This window comes from Vicia villosa, unplaced genomic scaffold (genome assembly GCF_029867415.1).
Source record: "Vicia villosa cultivar HV-30 ecotype Madison, WI unplaced genomic scaffold, Vvil1.0 ctg.000305F_1_1, whole genome shotgun sequence".
NCBI lineage: Eukaryota > Viridiplantae > Streptophyta > Magnoliopsida > Fabales > Fabaceae > Vicia > Vicia villosa.
In genome coordinates, this window is record NW_026705133.1 from 332,800 (window position 1) to 357,664 (window position 24,865).

A 24,865-nucleotide genomic window follows, 5' to 3' on the forward strand; every position below is an offset into this window, starting at 1 on the left:
CAAATGACACCTTATATAAGTTCTCAATAAATAACAATAACCAAAATTGTATCCATGTTCGTAATTAACATTAAGTTAATATATTTTCAAGGCTTAAACTCTGATCTCCAATCAAGAATAAATATAAGATCTAACCTTTTAAGAAGTGAATGATGAGTTTTGAGAGACGACACAGAGAAATATGAATGACGTGAGATAAATTAAGTTAAAGTGTTAACATGAGAAATGCATGCTTGTGATTTAATATTAAGTAAAATAGACGTAAGGTGAAAAAGAATGATCAAGTTCTTTTGTAACAAAAAAACCAAATTATGCCTAAATATAATGTTCGGTTAAAATGTAATACCATTGCAAATGTTACTAATAAAGTCAGATCTAAAAGTAAATTTAACAACCTCAAACCATAAGCAAATGCAATCCTTCCTGGATGATCCACTTTCATGCTGCTAATACCATTCAACTTCAAACTCCAGATAGAATAGGAACAGCTCCCCGAGGCAACACAGGAGGTTCCAACCTATGAAAGAGGGGTTAGCTTGAGTATGATGTAATGACAAAATAATAAGCAAAGAAAAGAGATAAATGCCTATTGGTGTACGATGCATGTTAAACAAATGGGCCTACCATAAAAATGCAATTTTATAACAACTTACATAAACATAGATTATATTATATTCTAACCTTTGTTGGACCTCAATCATTCCGGTGCCTATATTAATTGGTTTACCCATGATTATGCAATCACTCACTCCATCAATTGGATCACCCTTCCCACGTAAGGCTGCGTCGAAAAGATAGTCCGTTGAACTCTCAAATGATGCGAGCATCAGTGCACTTCTGCCCATCTTCTGAATTCCATGTCTTGTCATTCCGAGGACTTGACCCTAGTTTGATAAATCACATAAATTAGTAGAAACCTACATATTTATCACAAACACATATGGGACGTTTTGTTTAAACTTTTTTGCTAAGTAATAATTTCCAAATAACTCACCCTGACAGTCATCATATCTGCTAGAAGCATAATATGACGTACGTCTATACTCATTCCATGACTTTTCATTGTATACTGTATCTGTTCAATGATGCAATATCTGGCAGCTTCAATTCCCAGAATGTTCATCATTTCAATGATATGATTACTGACAGTTCTATGTCCATTAACCCCTTCAATTCCCATAACCTCTTTAAGGCCCTTGCTGATAGAAAAAAAATGAATACACAGATTAGAAAATGATGTTTAATGATGTTGCCAATTATCAAGCAGCAATACAAAGGTATACTGTGATAAATATGTATGAAAATGAAGTTTTTCATACACATTTAATGAAAGCTTAAACAGAAACAATGATGAAGCAACAATAAAATATTCCCAGTCAATATCATTCTGCCTATTAAGCACACTTCTGCATTCCTTACGTGCACGCTAATTCCCTTAATCAAGAGAAACTAATGAAATAATATATTCCAATAATGAAATAATATATTCCAATAATAAGGTATATACAGGGTATAGGAGGAAACGCATGCCACCATGAAAATTAAAAGTATATAACAAAATACAGAGGATGAACTAACCCTTCCACCAGTAAATTGTAAGTCTCAGCTTTTTCATCTTTTTTTATTTCTAGGACAGCTCGTTCAACAGTTTTAACTCCCTGCAAAGACAAAAAAAAAAAAAAAGAGGTGTTTTCCCATCTGAATATAAAATACAAAGCCATATACACAAATATCAAGAAAGTAAAGCATATACATGCATACACAAATATATACCTTCACTACAACTGAAGGAAGCAAATTTTTGAGATTGTTAAGTTGAAAAAGGATTTCACTTCGGTTAGCAACACGGGGATCCACTTGAAGCTTTTTCATATCCAAAACCTTAATATTCTGCATAACAAAAGCTTTGAATATTAGAGGCAAAAATGGAAAAGAAAATCATTATTACAATATTTACTTTTCACCTCTGACTTCAACTTCAGTCCAGATTGCAAAATTGATTGTTTTACAGTATTAGCATCTATATTCAGATGTGCATCTTCGATTATTTTCATGTCCAGCGAGACTAAAATTGCCGCTGATCTTGAAGTGTAAACAACTTGAATACTCTTTGCAACCTGTATGGATTGGAACAAAGTGGTAATGTTTGAGATTAGATATTTCAAGAATAGACTAGAAGATGGGTGGTCCAGCACTGAGCTTAACAAAAGAGTTGTTTTATAGCCAAAGTTGGCATGTCAAAGCATCATTAGACACCCCTGCTATGTTGCCACCTCAACATGATTAACGAAATAATAGAAATAGTAGTTTAACAATAATATACATGCTTATGAATGATTGATAACTAATATTTTGATGAAAAAGTAATGGTTGATAACTGAAAGATACAATTAAGTTAACAAACTGATAAGAAAATTTATCAGATAAAAGAATCCAATAAAAGAAATATAAACTTAATTATAAAGAATGAAGTTGGAAAAATACACTAAGTACCAAACAGTTTTCTCTAGCATTTGTTTCGGGAGAAACTATAGATTGAGAAAAGTCCATTTTTAGAGGCATAACTTCACTTGTTTCATCTCCCTAACAAGCATTTGAACGTTAGCCACTTTTATACAATTCATGACCATGCTTAGAACTTAAAAGTTAAAACAGATCTTTCATTTACTAGATATCAATGAAAGAGAAAGTAGTGCATAACCATTACCTTATGATGACAATTATGAGTTAGACCCAACCTAAATTTTAAGATATATCAAAATATATCCTAGATATGTTGGGTTACCCATTATCAAGCCACCAAGGTCATGCTCCAGACACAGGTGTGGGGGGAGCAGTGTGTTGAAAGTACCACATTGGATAATAATATGCTTTGAGCAGTGATTATAAGTGGTGGACATCTCTTAACTATTTTGGGAGGGAGAGGGTTGGCCCTTGTCGTTTTACTCATTTGTGGGGTGATCTTGGTAGTCCAACGGATCTATGACAGACTTTGTTTATCATATTGGAATTTGGGTTTAGCTAACTCAATCACACAAAATCAACATGTAAGACCATATCACATTCAATGTGAGACTCAATAAACCCCATCAAATGCAGAATTGGACATCTTATTAAAGGAGACATCTTATTAAAGGAGTAGTTTAGTTATTCTAGCTCAAGCTCATGAGAGCTTGCTATAGGCCTTCCTTCATGTTAGCAAATCCCTGTAACTAACTGTCTAAGACAGTTATAACAGTTGTAATTGCTGTAACAGTTGTAATTTCTGTAACAAACTAATTGACATGTTTCATTCAGATTTGACTTAGTAACCTGCTAGCAAGGTCAATAGACTAAGTAACCTTCAGTCTATCTCTCTCTTTCTAATATGGTATCAGAGCTTGAACAATCTTCAACCATGTCTGAAGGGGATTCAACACAAACTGCGCTCAGCATCAACTCGAATAACATCTTCAAGACGTTCGCACAACAAATCACACTCAAACACTTCCTCTTTTCTGTGGCTCACTTGAAGCCTTAATTATAGCTTCCTTTTTTGGCACCGCTCAACTCAGTTTTTCATTGACAAATTTTAGCTCAATTCTATTAGAATTATTAGGTTGTTTAAGTTCTTCTTACCTCTCTTAGCAAGCCTTCTAAATATTGTTATTGGGGAATGAGTGGTAAAAAGTCTTGTTTCTGATTCTTTCCATTAAAAAGCATGTATTCTTGACTTAGGTGCCATTGTTCGCATGATATTCCACTCTAAGTTTTTTCTTCTCATACATCCCCTTCCAATATTCATCATATTATCGTTGTTGATGGTTCTCATACTCATGTTGGTTGAGAATATTGACTTTCAACATTCATTTAAATGGAAAATTATCCTGCATGCTCCCAAACTTCAAATGCATAAGCATACTCTGAGACCAGAGCTATGCAATAAGAAAGTTCCCTTATAATTGTGTAACGCTCTTGACTATACTTTACCAAATCGGCCTAAATGAAGCTCTGAATACAGTAATCGCTACTAAATACTAATAACAAAATATATGGCTCATAACTACATATACAAAAATATTACATAACACTACCAAAATAAGAACAATATACACATTAACTTTTGAAAAAAAAAACTCATGAGTTCTGAACAAATGAATTGAATAATTGGGTAGAATGGATAAGCATAGAAATAAACATAAACTGACAAATAACATGGGTGTAGCTTAATGATACTTTTTTGCCACAACTGCATACCTGGCCTAAATTTGTTTTTTCAATGCGGCCTTTCACCACCCTTGCAATATTTGCATTATCATCCCTCTCAAGTATTGCAGTGATGATCGGTGTCTTAATATTTGGTGCTCCATTTATTATTTCTATGATGCGAGGAACTCCAAGAGTAACATCTAATGACAAATTAAGGAACAACATTCAAAACCAATCAGCATCCAACAGAATGCCGAAATTCCAGCAAAAAAAGTTTTCAAAACTCGGTCTCTGGCCTAAAGACCGACTAATTTCGGGGGACCAATCCCATTGTTAGCAGGGTACCCAATTATAGTCAGAAAAACTCTATAGATTGACCCAACACAAGAATTGTTGGCATCTGGGGGATTTGAGCCTGAGACGTAGAGAAGAGCACACTCTTAGGTTCCACACTTTCATCATCAGGCCAATCCCTGGGTTTTCCGCAAAGCCTTTGACAGAACATTAATGATTAACATAGTGGACAACAAAGTCAAATAAAGGATACTCATGCTTGCAACCCCAGCAAAGTGAAAAGTTTTCAAAGTCATCTGAGTCCCAGGTTCTCCAATACTATGAGCCCCAATTGCACCAATTGGAGTTCCAGCCTCAATTTTTTTGAAACGATAACGTGATAGACAAATATCTAGAAAAACCTGAAAATAAAAAGCATATTTGAGGGAATTATAATCAGACCAATAAAAACAAACACGTGAAACATTAGGAAAATATGGAGGCAAAACCTTAAATTCAATTGTATTTGTTGTGACCAACAACTACATCAGTGCACAAGAATTGTCAATGACACTAACAGCTTACAACACAAAACAATAAGTCCTACCCCTTTAGTTTCTCCAAACCATTTGCAAATAAGAGAATGTTAACAGTCCAATTAACAAAAAACATGTTTTTCCATTGAGAAGCAAAAAAAAGTAAGTTCAACTGACTAATTTCTTAACTACCTAACCCTTTGTTCACTATGTTTTATTGTATTTTTCTATAAAAAAAAGTAAAGTCAACTTTTTTTAACTATTATTGGTTATACTAACCTTGGCTACATTATCATATTAGTTTCGGTAGAAATATTTTACTTAAATCAGAATTGCCAAGTTCTTGCTAGCTGTCCATTATTGAAACAAAAACAAATTAGAACTCTTTAAATTGTTTAGATATTCATTTCACTTCTTTCTTAATATACACTTCCACGACATAGAGAACACAGTAAAAGGAAAATAACAAAAATATTTAGCATATACAAATTAGATTGCTAAGACTTGCTCATGAAACAGCAAGATTAAAATGACCAAAATGAAAGCAACAAAAAATAACCGAGAAATATTATTTCAAGACCATATATACCTCTAGTTGTCTGCGACTGATCCCAGATATTTTTGGGATAAAGTTACTCAGGCTCTTTAGATTTGTAGAATCTCCCTCGGTGATAGTTTCTGTTAATTTTGTATTTTTTTCGACAAAGGATTGTAGAGATTTAATGAAATCCGCAGAGAAGCCCACCTCTGACATTATATCATTTTCTGAAGCATCCTTCTCCACTAAATTAGACATGCCAACTTCAGAAAGTTTCTCTTGAAGTACTTTACACACATCTGAAGAAGATAAGATTACATCGTCTCCCTCAGGAGGACATATGGCCTACAATTCATAGACAAAGTAGAATTCAGAGAGACATAGAAGAATTTGACAAGAACCAGTTTTTTCAGGAAATTGCAAAAGCCAAGAAAATCATAAAGAAACTCAATAAAACAACAAAGGAAGCTTTTAAACCTTGCTTCTGAGAAATAACCGATCTAAATTTAATGGTTTTCCATTTTTTCCTTCCATGCCTGCTGGATCCATACCATCATCTCCATAACAAAACTGAACAATACTACCATTGGTATCTCTTACAGTGTAATCATAATGTAAAAATAAGTCCTCTAGAGCTTTCATTAATCTACGAGACATATATCCAGTGTCTGCAGTTTTGACCTGCAAAACCACAAGCAGCAAAGAAACTATAAAATGGACTCGAATGTTTTTTCATCCCAGTAAATGATACAAAAAAATTAACTAAAATGCCCAACAACCCAAAGTGAATGCCCCCTGTTTTACTACCACAATCAGTGGCCGTTGAATCTATAATATTTAACTTAATCATTTTTGTTAGAATCAAAGAATCAAATCCAAATAAATCTTATTAGGATTAGAATTAGCAAATAATATCAATTAGTATTATATTCAAAATATGAACCCTACCGCTGTATCAACGAGCCCTTCTCTCCCTCCCATTGTATGGAAGAAAAACTCAGTAGCTGACAATCCAGAGTAAAAGGAATTACGAACAAAACCTTTAGCCTGCATCAAAAAGAATATAACAGTTTAAAAAGTGTAGGAAACAGCAACAAACTGTAATGCATAACGAAGGAAACAGCCAAAAACAACTGGTGAATAAATACCAACTATGTTGGCACCTCTTCAAGCTGGTGAACAAATACCTAGCATTCCCAGCTTGGAAACAAATTCTTTCAAAGTTATTGTTGTTCAGCCACTCAGTTAGAAATTCTGCAAGGTTGTCTTGGGACAAGACATATAGAGTACAAATAAGACCACTATCTTGATAATAGGTTTTCCTATCATTTGGCTTAATCACAAATCAAAATCCTCTCACCCCTTCTCGCTGTGAAATCCCAAACCCTCTCTTTGTCAAACCACTGCTCGCTATAAGCTCATGCCTCACCTTCATCCTCTCTCTAGTGTGACTGCAAACTCTAGTACTCTCCATTGACACCCTAATCTCTATTAGTGCTAAGCCGAAGCTCTAACTCTTAGTATGCTGCCCTTTCCTTCTGTAGTTGTTTCGATGATGAGGGAATTCCCAAACTCTGTTTTTTCTATCTCGTTGTGTATTATTTCATGTATCCTTATTTTGTATTTATGTAAGATCTTATCATTCTTGTTATTTGGCAACATTGGTGACATTTGGTTGAATCATTTTTCACATGACTTATCACAACTTTCAACAAAAGAAATTTAAAAAATTATAAGAGAACTAAGCAGTCTTTCTAGATAAATATGATGTCTAAAAAATATTTTCTTCCCCTTAGCCACCTATCATTTGTCAAGTTACTGATGATATTATATACATAAAATGCAATATGGAAAAGGTGTAGACGTTGATGAGGAAAATAAGCAATAAAGAATGAGTAGGGATTGGGTTTTACATAAACACTAAATAATAGAGTTGCAAATCACAAGAACTAAACATACAGCAGGGGTTTTGGCTTTTTTAGGGAAATGTGGAAGACTCCGATCTAGGAACCCATTAGCAGCACGACAACCTCCAACTGACTGTTGACCAACACAGGCAACCATTTGACAGATATTGATAGGAGATCCTTTGGAGCCACACTGTGACATGATCAATGGACTATTTCTCCAGTGTAATGTTTGCATGCAAACCTGGAAAAATAAGAAATTGTAGACAAGGAGAATCAAAATAAAGTTGTTTTTCTGCCCACAGGGCTCAGAGGGTCCTCAAACAAATAAAAGAGACATGTCAATATAAAACACATCATACTTAATGAAAAATAATGGATACCTTTCCTGTGGCCTCACGTAAATTATTTAATGTACGAAATATACTAGACTCTAATGTTTGAGCAGCATCACAACCAGCTGCGAGTTTTAGCTTTCCTTTATCGAAATCTTCTATGAAACGATCACAGTCATCATAACCCTTGTCAATTGTTTCATTCTTCCGGTGGATCAGTATCACTTTAGGTTGGACGTCATCGATGCCTATGGAGAATCCATGGTTACCTATCCACCGAGCACTGCATCATGGCAAAAATGATCATATACTTTATGGAACTTGTAAATCAATCCATCTAATGGATTCCAACTGCAACTTCAAAAGGCGAAGACTGGCAGCTATTTATGAACAGATATTATACTTAAATAACATTGTTTTTGGTCTCATAAGATTTCTAGACTCCCCCTCTCTTGGCAACTGATTCTACCTTTGCTCACAAGTACCTTCCAGCAAAATCAAACCCTCAACAGCTAAGTCAAGCTTGCTTCTTAGTTGAGCTTCCCCATCTAGGGTTTTTGTGTTAAGTTCTACCATATTTTTGTATTTAAACAATCACTTTCTAATTAACTCAAACATAATTACCTTAATTTAGCAAGACGATTCATGCAAGAAGCAGCAGCATCAGATTTATAGTCTCTTAGTAACACAGAAAAAAGCCCATCCTTGTTGCCATTTCCTGTACCCATGCAAAAGAAAGCAGGAAACCAATGAAAATGCAAAAGAATGAATCCATCAAGGGTGAAAAGAATTTGGACAATTAAAACTACAACAACTTATTATAACAAACTAAGCTTGCTAAAGTATAAAAATTTAGCTAGATCACTGATTCAGACTCATTTTTTAAAAAATATTGAAAGTAAATTAATGGTTAGTTGACAAATCACAAAACTCAGGGAAATTTATTGTTAAGAGAAATAGATTGGGTGAAATTTGGCCTGAACGTGTGTTTAAATGGATACGGTTGGCTCGACTTTTTAGGAGTAGAAGCTGCTTTAAGCTTAAAAGAATCCTTTAAAAGGTGATCGACAATATATTCTAACCAAGTCACATATAAAAGCTTAGGCAAGTCGGACAAAGCATGTATCAAAGAAATCAGAGCACTCAAATTAGTAATTATTTAAAAGCTTTAAGTTAATAGTATGTGGTGCATTAAATTAAAGGCATTTGAACAAAGAAAATGTTTGACCACTGAATCGTCCAATCTTCAAAATCATTTTTAAAAGGGAACATGTATAGCGGGCAATACTACACAGAATAACATAATTTTTAGAGCATGTGGAAATATTTGCGAAAACACTTGAAGCAGCTTCAGCTTTACTACACTGAAAACAAGGACTAAAACATGGATAGTAAGATCCTATCTGGAAAAATATATAAGTATAATTAAACATATTCATATATGCATATAAAATAAGATAGATAAGAAAACATGACCTTAAATCATCCTCGAAAAATTTAACAACTCAACATATAAAGGCATAACCATGATGCCTGATATTGTGAGAAGACTATAGGATCATTAATCCCACTTGCACTAGCAACTTGAAACAATGTTAAATAAGTCCTCTAGAAACCAAGACAAGTAGCCACATGGCCACTAAATGGTTAAATAACGATAAAAAAAATGCTCCAATTATTATTTTACCTAACTGTTGAAACTTTCACTAATCCACTCAACTGCTTATCCAAATTCACATAATTTAAGTAAAGCTTAAGCATGTTTAGTAGATTGTTTCTTGACAAATATATACTAGTAATATAAGTTAATCATATAATGTATATTTGAGTTTATTGATATTCATTCAGTCTTCTTGAGAATACAAATATGAAATAAAATGAGCAAAAGGTTAAAAGTAAATTTAGAATGACCAACCTAAAGTCACCTTTCCAAGTTGCCCGGAGATTAACTCACTATTGCGAAAGTAAACAAATCCATCATTTGGGCACATTGTTTTCAATTCTCTTTTCCTGTCATCAAGCTTTGAGCTGTGTGTTTTCTCCTTTACGGTGAGGTTCACATACACCCTCACATTTGCATGAGGGCGCAATAAAATGCTAAATAACTGCTTACCACTCCAGAGTTCAACAGGCTGCAAAAAAGTAATTTGCATGCGTAAAGATCCTGACAAATATAAAATAGCAAAGTATAAAATCTTGACAAATATAAAAAAGTAATCTGCATGATGAAGATCCTGACAAATATACTCTGTATAAAATAGCAAAGTATAAAATCTTTATTATAAATTACTAATAAGATAACTACTAAAATATTCTTATTACTTAGACATCCTCCGATTACTAAAAACACCTCACTAGTAACTTAGTCACTAGTAGTCTCTTTGAATCCGACTACTCATCTTGGGTCCTATTAGTATTTAACTATCCTCCACTTGTTCTACCCTCCTTACAAATACTTAGGCAGGTGAATGATAGGGACATGGGTATTATGGGCTGCCCAAATCCCACATCGAATAGTATGGAATGCTCGGTGGAGTATTTTAAGTGGTATTTTAAGTGGCTTGGTTCTTCCTCCTTGATAGCTAGCTTTTAAGGGAGAGTTCCCTAAATATTAGGATGCTTATTGGTAGACTCCACACATATTATTCAACAACTGTTATTGGTCGTTGCATGTGTACAGACAAAATTTAAAAATAATATCATATTTATAATATAAAATTCTCACCTTAATAATTGCAGGAGTTGGCAAATCAATAAGATCCATGCCGTCCCCCATGTATGAACAAATAAGTGAAAATGTTGAACGATCATAAAAAGTATCTTTCCTAGTTATCAGAAAGGAAGAGGTTAAGAAGTCTTGTGTAGAGGCAACCAGAATTTCCCCATTTTTTGGGGTACACAAATTGTTTTGCACCTGAAAATAAGCAAAATATCAATTACGTCTACTTGAAACTTACAAAGTCATGAACTGATTAAGACTTCGTCAAATATCTACAATTACTGAGCATCAAAATCTTCGTTGAACAAATCACAGAATATATGAAGATGTAAATAACGGTAGTTAAACAATATTCAACAAAATTCTTCTAACGAAAGTATTTCTTGGGATTTGCTTAGTTTGTTAAGAGATAGGACCTATAAGCATTAAAAATAGGAAAACTTGCAATCCATATAATACGGGATCCATAGATTTTACCGTCATCAATAAAAGAGCCTCTGTTCGAGCCTCCTCAGTCTGTGGAACATGTAGGTTCATCTCATCACCATCAAAATCGGCATTATATGGATTACATACTGATTCATTAAATCTCAAAGTTCGCCATGGCATAATCCTTGCCTGCATGTGCAAAAAGAGCTTAACGTAATGCTATCCTAATTAACAGGTATTCAAGATTTATATTTTGATAAATTACCCTATGAGACATCATAGACATCCGATGCAAGCTTGGCTGCCTGTTGAAAAGAACAATGTCTCCATCTTCTAAATGGCGATCAACAATATCACCAAATTTCAGCTCATCGGCAAGGCGCTTCCTAGAAGAAAGTTTTAAATTCCTGCAAAAAAAAAAACAATTGCCTCTAAATAAAAGATAATTGGCAAAAAGGATAAATTTCGCTTGACATAAGTTTGTATAGGGGAAAATGGAACAACACAAACCATGAGGTACCACCGGATTTTTTAAGAAGCCTTGCACCTGGATACTTATCAGGACCATTTCTCATACATTGTCTCAACTTCTCTATGTTGTGATGTGTAACACGTTCGGGATAAGTCAAAATGCGAGCCATATGGATGGGTATTGCAACCTAAAGAGAATAAGTTAGGAGGCATAAACTAGATCCTTGATAAATATTAATATTTTGTTACTTATAGGCTAGTTTTTCACACAAGGAAAGAAATTACATTTGGCAACATTAAATGTCTAACCTCGGTAATCTTTAGATTAGGATCGGGTGAAATAACTGTCCTACCAGTATATTCAGCACGTTTTCCAGACAAATTACTACGGAAACGTCCCTGCTTCCCTTTAATGCGTTGAATAAAACCAGTTAAAGGCTTTCTCTTTTGATCAAAGTTTGGCCCACCTTTAACATCACTATTTATGTATTGAGCAACTTGGAACTGAAGCATAAGCCAATTTTCCTAAACCAAAACCGCCAACAGAAAAGAAATAAAATAAATTACAACTTAGAAAAACTGAAAAGAGAGCAGATAAATATACAACTCCAAGAAAACTGAAAAGAGAACAGATAAATACACAACTCCAAGAAAACTGCAAAACCAGTGTTTTAACAGTATATAATCGGAATAAATTCTATAGTTCAGTAATATGTGTTTTAGCAACAGTATCAATCAAAGCCTTTTCCCACTATATGAGGTCGGGAACATGAATCAAACATCAACAATATGTCCGGTCAAAGTTATCAATAGCAGCCCCAATTGTGGTGTTGAATAGAAGAGGGTTTGCATTATAGATATGGTCATAGGCATTGCTGTCAAATCAACTTTGCAAACAATACCAATTTTTCACAAAAATTGATTTGAAAGCAGCTAGTGGAACCCCGTCCAGTAGACTCCCTCTTTCACTCATCCATTCCACTTGTGTGAATAACATGTTCCTCCAACTTCCTAAAGCAAGTGTTAGCTATAAATTAAATGAAAGCACTTCCCAGGTGACCTTTGAGATTCCCTTCTAAGAAAACATTTTCACTTAGGGTGTTCATTGAACTAGACCTTCAAAATTGCCCCATAACATTACCACATGGTATTCTTCTGCCCTTGCTTGTAGTGCATATATTTACTGACAACATTAAATGTTCCCCTTTCGACTACAAACTTTTACACAAGAAACGTATCCCTAACCTCTTGACATCCATAATGATGTTTCTTCTATGATTATCTGCAAAGAAGTCTACTATTAAATAATTAGTTTATAGTTATCTAGCAAGCAAGTAAGCTCGTGAGGGCTTACTGTAGGTGCATTGTATAATAGCCTAGCCCTGTAACTAACTGCAACAAACTATCTCACAGTTAGAAGCGGTTGTAACTTGTAACAGCTATGACAAACTAAGTGACACGTGCCAATCAATCCTAGGGATTAGCTTCTACAGCAAGTCATCAAAAGGATCTACAAATAGATCCAATTCAATGTAATCACAATTAATTCAATAAAAATTCAGATTCACTATCATAGATTCCAAAGAGAATCATAGCTAATAAAGTAAGTGTAGCAGAGATGAGGATGTTGTGTTGGATGTGTGATAAGATTAGATAGGATATGATTAGAAATAAAAATATTAGAGAGACTATTGGGGTAGCACCTATGGTAGAGAAAATGGTGGATAATAGACTTGGGTGGTTTGGGCATGTATAGAAAAGACGTGCAGATTTTGTGGTAAGGAGAGTAGATCAAATGGAGAGAAGTCAAACAACTAGAGGAAGAGGAAGACCTAGAAAGACTATAAGAGAAGTTATTAAGAGCTCGAGATTAACAATTTGGATAGAAACATGATCCTGGATAGAACATTATGGCGAAAGTTGATCCATGTAGCCGACCCCACTTATTGGGATAAGGCTTGGTTGTTGTTGTTGTATCACTGCATGTTTAGAACAGCTTGAATCATGAAGTACCTATATCCTTAACACTTTCTACTACCTACTTAGTTTATTGAAGGCACATAAAATTCATCTTCCTAATCATAGTATTTAGTACCTATTATTACCACTTATTTCAAGTTAAAAAGTAAATATTAAACTCATGTATGAGTTCCTTACCATACTAGTTTGCCACAATATGCGTACCCTTGCTTATTGTTTAAAACTAACTGGCATTTATGCCATAGGTATTGCTCACTTGACACAGTACTTGAGACATTAAGTGTTTTCCTCACAATATCACCTCCATGATCTATGCCATGAAGATTCGGAAAAATTTTATGTTGTTATCGATTGTTTAACATGACAATCCTCTTCTAATCCAGCCTTGGGATTGGTTATGTAATGCACATAGGCAGAGTTATATTCGGAAAAATGATAAAATGGAAACATCAAGGAATCAAGCACCACATGTGGCTCAATCAGTAATTTGAGTGTTGTGAGTTGACCAAATTTGGGTGCATGATTCCAAATTTCACCAATGCGGCGCCTTTTGGTCAAGGTAGATGCCCATGCCAAACAAAAACTAGTCCCACAACCTTCCTATATGCTACAGCCAAGATAAGTATAAATTCCAAAAGGCTAAACTATATGCATGTGTTAGATTTCAATAACCAAAGGGAAGCCAGGGGAAGTGTTGTTAAGTTAGAGTACAATCCTTGTAAGAACGAGAATATTCCAAACAGGAATCAGTAAACTACATTATGAAATTTAAATCTATTATGGTTATGATTATGTTGTATACATGATTAGACAGTACCTCTTAAATATCACCAACTGATTCTGCCAATATAGACAGTTGTCAGTTTAGAGATGAGATGTAACAGAAACAAGCTGAGAGTAGAGACACATGTTCTACTGTAAGACCATACTCACTGATTCTAACCTGACTTGTAAAATTAAAATACCAATGAAAAAGGTTGCAACGAGTTTATAATATATAGACAAAGATGTCTTTTTATATGCAAAAAGGGAACAACTCATAATATTAACAAACATAATTAAATATTTAACTGCATTGAACCTTTCCAAGTTTTGATCATTTAAAGTGTCCTGCTATACCTGAAATTTGGATGATTCTTCCGATTCTTGGCTCAAACAAGCATTTACCTGGAGTATTTCGTTTAGCTTCCCTGTTATGTCATTTTCATTGCTGCACAAATCATGAGTAAAATCATAAGCATCATTTATACTTCATTAAAGAAAAACAGAATGAAGCGGAGAAAATAGAACAGGAGGTCAGATTTGGAATCCTCAAAGTCCAAGCCATCAAATTATTTTCTCCTAGTGCAATTCCTCCTTGACACCAATGCACCCTCATTATCTCGTCTCTTCTATTGTGACTCTAAGAATTAGAGTTTGACAACTCAACCCTACAAAACCGGTTTGTATGGTGAGATTACCCCCACTTATAAACATATGTTCAGGCCACATATTGTCATATTGTCCGATGTAGGACTCTTAACACACCCCCTCACACATCTTAAAAACAATTTAGGCCTAACTCAACTCTACAAAACTGACTTGTAAGGTGAGGGTTGCCCAAGCTTTATAAACACTACACATGTCAAATCTCTAAGTAATGTAGGACTAAATAATCCACCCCTTCAAATCCAATATATATGTTGGAGGCTGCAATGAAGGCAGAATTTTCAACACACTCCCTCACACTCGGACTCAATAAACCTGAAGCATGGAAGATGCGGAAACCCCAACAACAAATCTAGGATAGGCTCTGAGACCATCTTAGAATTGTGATGTAGACCTAACTCAACCTTACAAATCCGACTTCTAAGGTGAGTATTACTCCCACTAATAAACACATATTCAGGTCATCTCTCTATTGTCTAATGTGGAACTCTTAACAATGACTATTGCAACATTTCCCTTCCCATCTCAACTTCACATTTTCAATGGCCTCAATGTATTCTATTAACGAAAATCACATTAACTACTCAAACGTTAGAACTTTTAATCTCCTAAATCAGGCCAGGATTTCCACCCAACATCTTCCAGGAATCTCCTAAATATCTTTCGGTTAGAATCAAAAATAGACATGTATTGTATGTTTAGATATTTATGAAAGATAAAAAAAAAAAATAAGATATGTAAAAAAAATGTTAATGTGGGAGTTAATGAATGCATAAAAATTAAATTAAATTATTTATAAAAAAATTTATCAAAATAATATGTTAAAATAGAATTATAAATAAATAAAAACCAAATGAAATATTTCCTGAATAGAAACAAATTTGACTTGTATCATTTATTGAAATATATGTGCTTGATAAAATAAATAAGTTTTGTAAAATACTAAACTCTTAATGTGAAAGTCAATAAGTGATTGTAAACATATATATATATATATATATATATATATATATATATATATATATATATATATATATATATATATATATATATATAATTTCATTGAAACAAACTATGTTAAATAAAATAAGAACTCAATACAAAAAGGTAAATGAAATATTAAGTAGATTAAATCAATTTAGATATGTATAATTGTTGAAGTATTTATGCTAGATAAGATAATCAATTTTTTAATATAGAAAGTTATTGTTGAGATGACACTTGTTTCTAAAAATAAAAATTAATTTAATTATTTTTAAAATTAAAAAACTATTCTATTAAACAAATTATTTAAAATAAAATAAAATATTAACTCAACATAAAATTTAAAAATAAATAAAATCTCTGGTGGATGGAACGTAAGTAGTTAAAAAAGTAGTTCTGTAAAAGTAACTGTTAATTTGTGAATGACTCATCTGCATAATAAACAAAATAAAATATTAAAACTATTATAAAATTTAAAGAAAAAAACTATGTAAAAATAAAATTAGAAATTTAATAAAAGTAAAAATGGAAATTAATTAAAAATATTTATGCTAAATAAAAATCAATTTAAAAAATTGAGAAAAAATGTTGATGCGGCAAATGGCATAAAAACCTCTCTAGAATCTAAAGCTGCGTGTGATTTGATCTAGGCTGCAAACTTAGAAAGCTTCATGATTTGTAAGTGATTTTTTATTAATTAAGACTTGTGAAAGTATGCACCATATATATAACAATTAGAATCGTAACTACGAACAAGATCTTAAGATCTCACCAAAGCTATATATATATATATATATATATATATATATATATATATATATATATATATATATATATATATATATATATATATATATATATATATATATATATATATATATATAGCTTTGGTGAGATCTTAAGATCTTGTTCGTAGTTACGATTCTAATTGTTATATTCTTGCTGCCCCACCCTATTCCTTGGTAGTTATTTTAGTATAGTCTTACTATCCTTGTCACAATCTTATTATGTGTTACAATCTTGTTACCCCCTCTGTTCTTAGGCAAGTTCTCAATCTTGACGATATTGCTCAAGGCAATACCATTATAGCCACCCAAAGATCGGTAGCTCCTACGCCAAATTCAGCAAATAAAACAATGAGATATGATTATTAGAGCTCATAAACCTGTTCTACCCTACCTGAACTAAGCATTTTAAATTGTTGATTCATTGCCGAAGATGGCATAGAACTAGTAGTTCATTATCAAATGGACTTTTCCACTCTGATACCCTATCTGATAGTTATTAATACTTATATCAAATATGCTCCTATGGAACGGAGGGCTATTGGATCAAATGACAAAGACGATATTGAGACAAAAATGGATTATTCACATACAAGATGGTTGGCACCCAATTCTCTCCAAATTCAGTTATTTGTCTTCTTTATTGCCCACCCTAAGGTCTCTGTTCACATGATTTCCTCTCATTTCATTATACAATAGTCCTCTCAAATATCTTGTTGTGCATGTTTATATTTTGTTACACTCTTCTACAATTATATCTTCACTCATAGCAGCATTCATATTTTCTTCGTATAATTCCCTGTGGCCGAGCCCACTCCCCATCTTTACTTCTATTATATGTGTGTAAAAGGCCCAGTAGTAATCAAATCACAATAAAGGGAAGGAAAGACATAAATACATCCAAACTGGCATTTACCTTCGTCCATCCATTATGACTGAAGGTCGAATAACTATCGGTGGCACAGCAATGTTTGTTATTATGAGCTTCTCTGGTTTTTCAATATAAAGTAGGTCGCAGTCCTACAACAAAGAGTAACAAATTTGTTCAGCTTGAGGGAAAAATAAACCTCTGCAGTCTTAAAAAACAACAATCCTTCTTCAAAGTGAAAAGAGAAGGAAAAGCAACCCAAAAACAATCAACTTTAGTATAAATGTTTACCTCAACATGCATCATTTTAAACAAGTAATGGACCCTGAGAGGGTCAAGAACTCGAGAAGTCAAGTCATTGCATGCCTTATAATTGTTTACATCAGAAAGAGCTGATTGGAGCTCTGCAACAACTTCATTGTCGCAGTCATGAATAATGCTCAGGGTAGACTTATTGTGCTTTACTGAACCTGTATCAAATATTCATCACCAAAATCACCATACAAATACAAAGAGATGAATATCTCAATATTAATTAAGCCATAAAATCATATTCTATCCTCACTACAATATTGGCAATGAATTAGGGCTCATTTATATAAGTTTTTTAATAAATGATTTTATAAAACATTTGAAAAACACATATTTGTATTATTACAAATCATTCAACTAAAAAAGCACAATTAAAATGACCAAAGAAACATACCTTGGTTCAAATATTCGGCTCTTATAACATAATAGTAAGTTTCTATTGATAGGGGGAGAAAAGAGGTAGCCTAATATCATGGAACCCTTAGAAAAAAAGTGTTCGGCTTTAACCAATGCATTCCCTACCATGGAAGCTTACTACATGTTGGGCCTCTGTTAGCTACTTGCTTATGTGTTGATTCGTTTAAGATGGAATCGGCTATAAAAAAGTGGAAGCAAGTATGTTTCTACGGAATATGGAAATTAAGTTGCTAAAATACCACCTTTGTAAACAAATTACAATATTGAAGTCATTAGAATAAAGCATAAAACGTACCATTGATATATCCACATCTTGGGCACGCTATGGCTTTAACACTTTTATATTTTTTCATTATAGATTCAAGCAATTGCATCTTCTGCAGCCCATCCAATTTGGGGTTTCTCATTTTCACCAAACTTTTTTTATGAGAATCTTCATCAAGGAGGACACGAGCACAACGCTGGAAAAAATACCAAACATATAGTTTAAGCAAGGTACAAGAAACACAATTATAACAATACATACTGAAATTTGAGAAGCATATATACAAAATTGTGAATACAAAAGTGTGAACAAAACAAGGCTCAAATTGGAATCCACACAGCAATATCAACATCCATATAAATTTGAGCTCTTTTACTGGTGCAAACGGAGACTCAGATCTCAAACCTCAAACAAGGAGAATTTTCACTTATCACCAAGTGAGTGACCACCTAACCAAAGGTCTAATTCTGCTCTAAGTTAGAGTTCTTATAGAAGAAAACTTAACAGCTCTTCATAAGACTAATTCCTAAGACTAAACAAACAGAAATAATGTCACCCATATATGCATGTTATGTAAGTACTTATAAGTAAAGTTAATAGAAATAAAACAAGAAAATCATTATGTTGATGAAAATAAAGAGAGGGTAGGAGTGGATAAGGAACATCTGACAATATTAATACCTTACAAATGCACTTCAGTATTTTCACAATTGTACTTAAGAATCCAACATTGAAAACAGGTCGGGCAAGTGGTAAGTATCCGTAGTGCCCTTGACAGTCAGCAAATTGCCCGTGGCATGTTGCACAGGAAAGACTCTTATTAGCAGCGCCCTGAATTTCATGAAAACAGTGCTTTACAATTTAGCATTCTATTCTTTACAGAAAAAGACAAGCATTATGAAAGAAAAATATATGATCAAGCGAATGAAAAGACAAAATAATGAATTTCATCAACCTAACTTCTTCAATAAATGGAAGAAGAAAAACACAAAAGTCAATACAAATTATAAATGGATAATGAATATGTTTTTAATCACTTTTTAGTTAAGAGTCCAAAAATCTAAAGTACGCCAAACATTGGCTTATTTGAGCTTATCTACTACTTAAGTGTTTGCGGCTTTGTCCGGATTGATAAAATCGGATGGAGCGGAGTGGTATGGGATGAAACGGAGTGGTATTCCATTTGTTTGGATCATTTAAAATCGGATAGAGCAGAGCAGAATGGAATGGTGCGAATTCTTTTCCATTCCATCACTTACCACCATATTTCTTCCCTCGAATTTGAGCGGAATGAAGAATTTCCAAACAATGGAATGGAATCTTCATTCCGCTCCGTGCATTTTATGATATCCAAAAAATGAAAGAGCTTATGACATGTTCATAAGCTCTTTTCAGTTATTTTCATAAGCTTTTCAGAATAGATTATGAAAACAGTTCAACTGTATTTAATCTTTTGTTGTACAAATAGCTTATACATAAGCACTTATATGATCAATTATATGATAAACCCTAAGATTAGACAACTTTATAAAACTCAACAAGGCAAATAGATGGTGGTACCATGCGGGAATCCAACAAGCCACCAGGAATAGGCTTTTTAAACTGATCATAGTAACTACTATTCCACACTTGAACTTCACCAATTTTCATGATTTCTGTTTCAGATAGCGTGGAAAACGAAATTCCCGCTCTGCAATAAACAAACACAAAAACGAAATTAACAACGCTTTATTCGAACGATGAAGAAATTGACATGAATAAACAATTCGCTCACATTTTGCGCGGTCCTGTATCCTCTATGTAAGGCTCCTTCGTGAAGGATATGCCCTCGCTTTTCGGCCTATTCATCACTTCCGATTGAGTTTTTCCGATGAAGTTAGGGTTTAAGGTTTATTTGACGTGCGAATGAACGGAATGCGAGTTATGCGACGGTGCTTACGGCAGGGAGAGAGTGTGAGAATTGTGGAGAACCGCAGTGATAAGAGACGGCGCTGTGAAGCAGTTACTCTGATTGCCGCTAGGGGATTTTCAGGGTTTATGCATTTGTATATGTGATTACTAAAGTATAGGATAAATACATACAGAATAACCGACAATATCGTAACAAGCCCAATTGGTTACTTATCAAGCGTTCTAGATAACAGGTCTAGGGTTCGATACCCGTAATGCTCTCTTTTTATTTTTTTCTATGCATTTTATAAAATAAAATGCCTACACAAATCCTGTAGTTAATTTATTTTTATCAATTTTAAAGGTTCATTTTACTTTCAGATTTAATTTGTATGTAGAAAAAATTACACATATATTTAATCAAATGATTTCATGGTCTATTATTTTATGTTAGAGAATAATTGGAAAATATTTTAAGTACATCAAAATCATTCACAGATAATATTTTATATGTGAATGAATTTAAAAAAAAAGTCAAATTTCCATAAAAATTTAACGACCATAATTCACTAATAGTGTACAACTTCTTTACACTGTCAGTGTATTTCAATTAAATTTTTTATGTTATTTTGTCTTTCCTTCCTCTTTGCCAATTTGTTGTATCAAAACAAATAGTATTAACAATCATATCGTGCTATCTCCCAATAGATTTCGCCCATGATAATACTCTTGTTCAAAAGAAAAATACTTGTCAATTAAAACATATAATCAATGAATTAATCAAAGTCACCATAACTTGATTAAAAATTTCAAAAGTTCAAATAAACGATGTAAGTAAAACATACAAAGTCAATGATGAAGAACTAAGCAAAATTTGTAGAAGAATCATCCATCTCATACAAGTTTAAGGAGAGCATGCTAAATTGAATTATCGTATTTTTAAGGGGTGGGCTAAAAATCCGATATACCACAATTTTTGCTTATGTATTAGTAATTTTGAATTTTAGTGTTTCTTTAAATTGAATTTGTTTTCCAAATAGTAACTTTTAAATAGGATAAATAATGACAAGGGTAAGTTCATTATAATTAAAAAGTGTGGGGGTGCGAGAATTGAAATGGAGGGTGCAAGGTAGAATTCTCCAAAACTCATCGCAAAGTAAGAAGAAAAAAAAAAAAAATATATATATATATATATATATATATATATATATATATATATATATATATATATATATATATATATATATATATATATATATATATATATATATATATATATATATATATATATATATATATATATATATATATATATATATATATATATATATATATATATATATATATATATATATATGCAATTAAGGAGAAATTAATTTGCCACTCCTTAAAATGTACCTGCCATCCTCCCAATTTTTTTTAATCCAATTTTATCCCTGATAAAAAAATGTGAAAAACAAAAAATTTCCGAACCAAATTTCCGATATACACCACAAGGTTTCTGGTACTAAATACCGGAAATTCAGATGATTTTAAATTTTCGGTACAGCTTATCGGTTTAGTTTATTTGAAATTTCTGGTATACCGGAATATTGAAATTTCAGGTATTTCGGAAATTTCAAATAAACTAAATTTCCAGTATATTTCAATTTTTTGTTTTTAAACGGTTGATATTTTGCGGACACTTTTGGAGGGTCTTGATTGTCAATTTTATGCTTGTTGTTTGTCATTTGATGTTTATTAACTTTGTTTGTTATTGATGTTATTTTCTTTATCTACTCTAAACATGTACTAGCCAAAAAGATTATGCAATAAATAAGATGTTCATACAAAATCTACAAATATACAAATAATACAATGATAACAAAATAAATCTACATAGGTCCTCCACGGGCAACATCCGCCAATCTAGCTAAAATACGGTGGACCTCACCATCAGGGTTCACCAGACCCATGAGGCTATCCAAGTGAATTGGGATGTACTACAGGCGACTGTCCTAGTCACCAGCGGGAGGTGGAGGTGGTGGTGGTGAAGAAACCCTAGTACTTGAAGGCCCTGGAACATCAGATGTTGCGGCAGATGGGGGGCTGACCCTAAAGTGTGACACTCTGAGGAACCACTCCAGGTATCCATCCTGACACTATCCAGGATGCTGAACCGCAACGGCTGTATCCATTATCTCACGGGGGAGCTGAGGATGTGACTCGGAAACCAGCGATCAATGCCACCAACTAGAGCCTCCGGGACCGGCCGTGGGATGCCTTGTATATAACCAAACTGGCGTAGACACCTTTCAGGCAAGTGTCTAGCCACATGGCTCTCCCATCTGACATACCCTGAATATAAGGAAGATACATCAAAAGGACAATGAGAACGATACCTATATATGGTGTCCTGATGACATCATCCAGCGTTAGAGCATCCAGCCTCCGTCTGTACTCCATCAAGGGTGTCTCTCCTGGAAGGGTTTGTCTGACCTTCCACCTCATCGTACAAGGGTCACCAGCCGCACAATGTTGGGTCCTTCGCTCTCAGATGCGAGGGAAATGCTTGTATATCTAACACTGCATAAATAAAAATAATCAAGCCCATGCAAAATATAATAAAACACAAAAAACCATGTAAGAATATATACCTGTAGCAAGCTCAGATAACCAGCAAGTTGTCTGGTGTCGGGACAAGATGTAGCATCAAGCGTCGTGTATAACATCGTCAGAGCAGCCACTCCCCAAGCCTAACATGGGGTATCAAGGTCGCTAAAGAGAGTAAAATAGCGTACATCTATATAATATGCAGACTTGTCCGCAAAGAGAGTACATGCCACTAGATGTGGCATGTACGCCCTAGCGGCAGCCTCGTACCTCCCTGCATCGACAAGCTGTTGATAAACCTTCCTTAGCCAAGACATCCTGAGGTGAAAGCCTCAAGTGTCACCAAACTCCTCGAGCACATCCAGCTCATCAACCTCTAACGCATCCTCACTATCTGCACCGCCGTCGTCTGGTCCCTATGAACTGGTGTAAAAAATGTACCAACGAAGGTAAAACAGGGCATGCACACCATCCAGAGTCACCGTCATCTCCCTGAATGGAAGATGGAAGGATGATGTCTTCGGGTGCCATATCTCTACAAAAGTTAATAGAGGGGCGTCCAGCATCGTCAGGGAGCATCCAGCAAAGTCCAACGGATGGAACTCCTGAACGATCATCGCCACCTCCTCAGGCATCGGTCCCTTGGGAAAGTTCTTCAACTTCGACCCTTGAGAAGCGAGCTTCTGCACTGGACGCTCCTGTAACAAAAAAAATACAATTAAAAAATGGTTAAATAAGTTTTTGGTCCCTATAAATATTGCAGTTTCATTTTTAGTCCCTCCTAGGTTTTGGCAACGGTTTTAGCTGGTTTTGGCAACGGTTTTTTTGTAAAAACCGTTGCCTAAAGGTAGGGAGGGACTAAAAATAAAAACTACAATATTTATAGGGACCAAAAACTTATTTAACCCTTAAAAAATACAATTAAAACACAATAGTTTAAATCAAATTGCATAATAAAAATTAAGCAATGTTACATACCTCGCCCTGCCATATCCTAAAAGCGACATGGTCAACATAGCCTGTCAAAACGGACCTGTCAGAAGGTCCTCCTGGAAAAGCCTCATCAGTGTGTATTGATGGCTCTATAGATGCACCTGTGGTGGTGTCCATATCATGCACCACCCGCTCCTCAGCAACCTCTTCATCAGCCACAATCACCTCTCCTCAACTCTAGCCACCCTCTCATCAACAACAGGTAGCTCCGGGTCAACCCTAGCAACCTCCGACAACCATAGCAACATCCTCCCTAGCATCATCCCGAGCAACAACCTCAACCCTAGCATCTTCAACAACCTCATTCTACCCGTCCACAGTAGTGGAAGCTCTACCACCCCGGTGCCGAGGTGCACGGAACCCCCTACCCGCCTGCACCTGCTCAACCCTCTATTTCCGGTTAGAACCGGTCAGAGCAACGCGTCCAACACGTAAGACTGACATACTAGCCTCATCAGCATCAGCCTGAGCACGAGCATCGGCTCTATCGATGGCCCGACCCACAATTGTACCATCTCTGCCTATAGTCCTCACTGAAAAAAATTTAAAATATAAGAAAAATAGAATTTTAAAAAAATAAAAAATACTGGAAATTTCAAATATTTAAAAATTTCCAGTACTGGACAAAATACCGAAAATTTTGAAATTTCCGGTACAAAATACCGTAAATTTTAAAATTGTCGGTACGAAATTAGCGGAAATTTCATAAAATATCGGAAACTTACTTGTATTTGCAAAATTTCCGGTAAACTCCTCAAATTTCCGATATCTCTCAAGAATTTGAAAAATTCGGTGCTCTCCGCGGATTTTGAAAAATATGGTAAATGATTTTGGATGGACATTTTAGTCTTTTCATGCATTTTGGGAGGTGCCATGGCTAATTTGGGGGTGGCAAGTTGAATTCTCGCAATCAAGTTATCTTGGGATATACTTGGGACGCGGAGTGTCAGGCCAT

General features: G+C 34.2%; 1 protein-coding gene across 1 annotated transcript; it reads right to left on the minus strand.

The window, feature by feature from the left end:
- Positions 1-226: 226 nt before the first annotated feature.
- Positions 227-20,491, minus strand: LOC131626550 (DNA-directed RNA polymerase III subunit 1). The gene is made up of 27 exons (XM_058897371.1): positions 20,210-20,491; positions 19,996-20,125; positions 19,117-19,266; positions 18,466-18,631; positions 17,733-17,911; positions 17,490-17,593; positions 14,496-14,586; positions 11,706-11,921; positions 11,436-11,584; positions 11,191-11,332; positions 10,974-11,114; positions 10,503-10,691; positions 9,693-9,909; positions 8,402-8,495; positions 7,826-8,060; positions 7,495-7,686; positions 6,484-6,582; positions 6,013-6,216; positions 5,587-5,880; positions 4,736-4,883; positions 4,237-4,388; positions 1,965-2,117; positions 1,774-1,890; positions 1,579-1,658; positions 995-1,199; positions 682-884; positions 227-517 (listed from the first exon to the last, which is right to left on the minus strand). Exons 1-27 carry the CDS (start codon positions 20,281-20,283, stop codon positions 463-465), a joined length of 4,179 nt encoding a protein of 1,392 aa, XP_058753354.1. The 5' UTR covers positions 20,284-20,491; the 3' UTR covers positions 227-462.
- Positions 20,492-24,865: the final 4,374 nt, after the last annotated feature.

Bases quoted from the DNA above. Each gene is read 5' to 3' on its own strand.
- LOC131626550 (XM_058897371.1), bottom strand. From the start codon at position 20,283: ATGAATAGGCCGAAAAGCGAGGGCATATCCTTCACGAAGGAGCCTTAC. The intron at 18,632-19,116 runs GTATTAATATTG...TATTTTTTCCAG, and splicing joins TACTGAAGTGCATTTGTAAG to CGTTGTGCTCGTGTCCTCCT. The intron at 2,118-4,236 runs GTATGCAGTTGT...CAATCCATACAG, and splicing joins AAAAAACAAATTTAGGCCAG to GTTGCAAAGAGTATTCAAGT.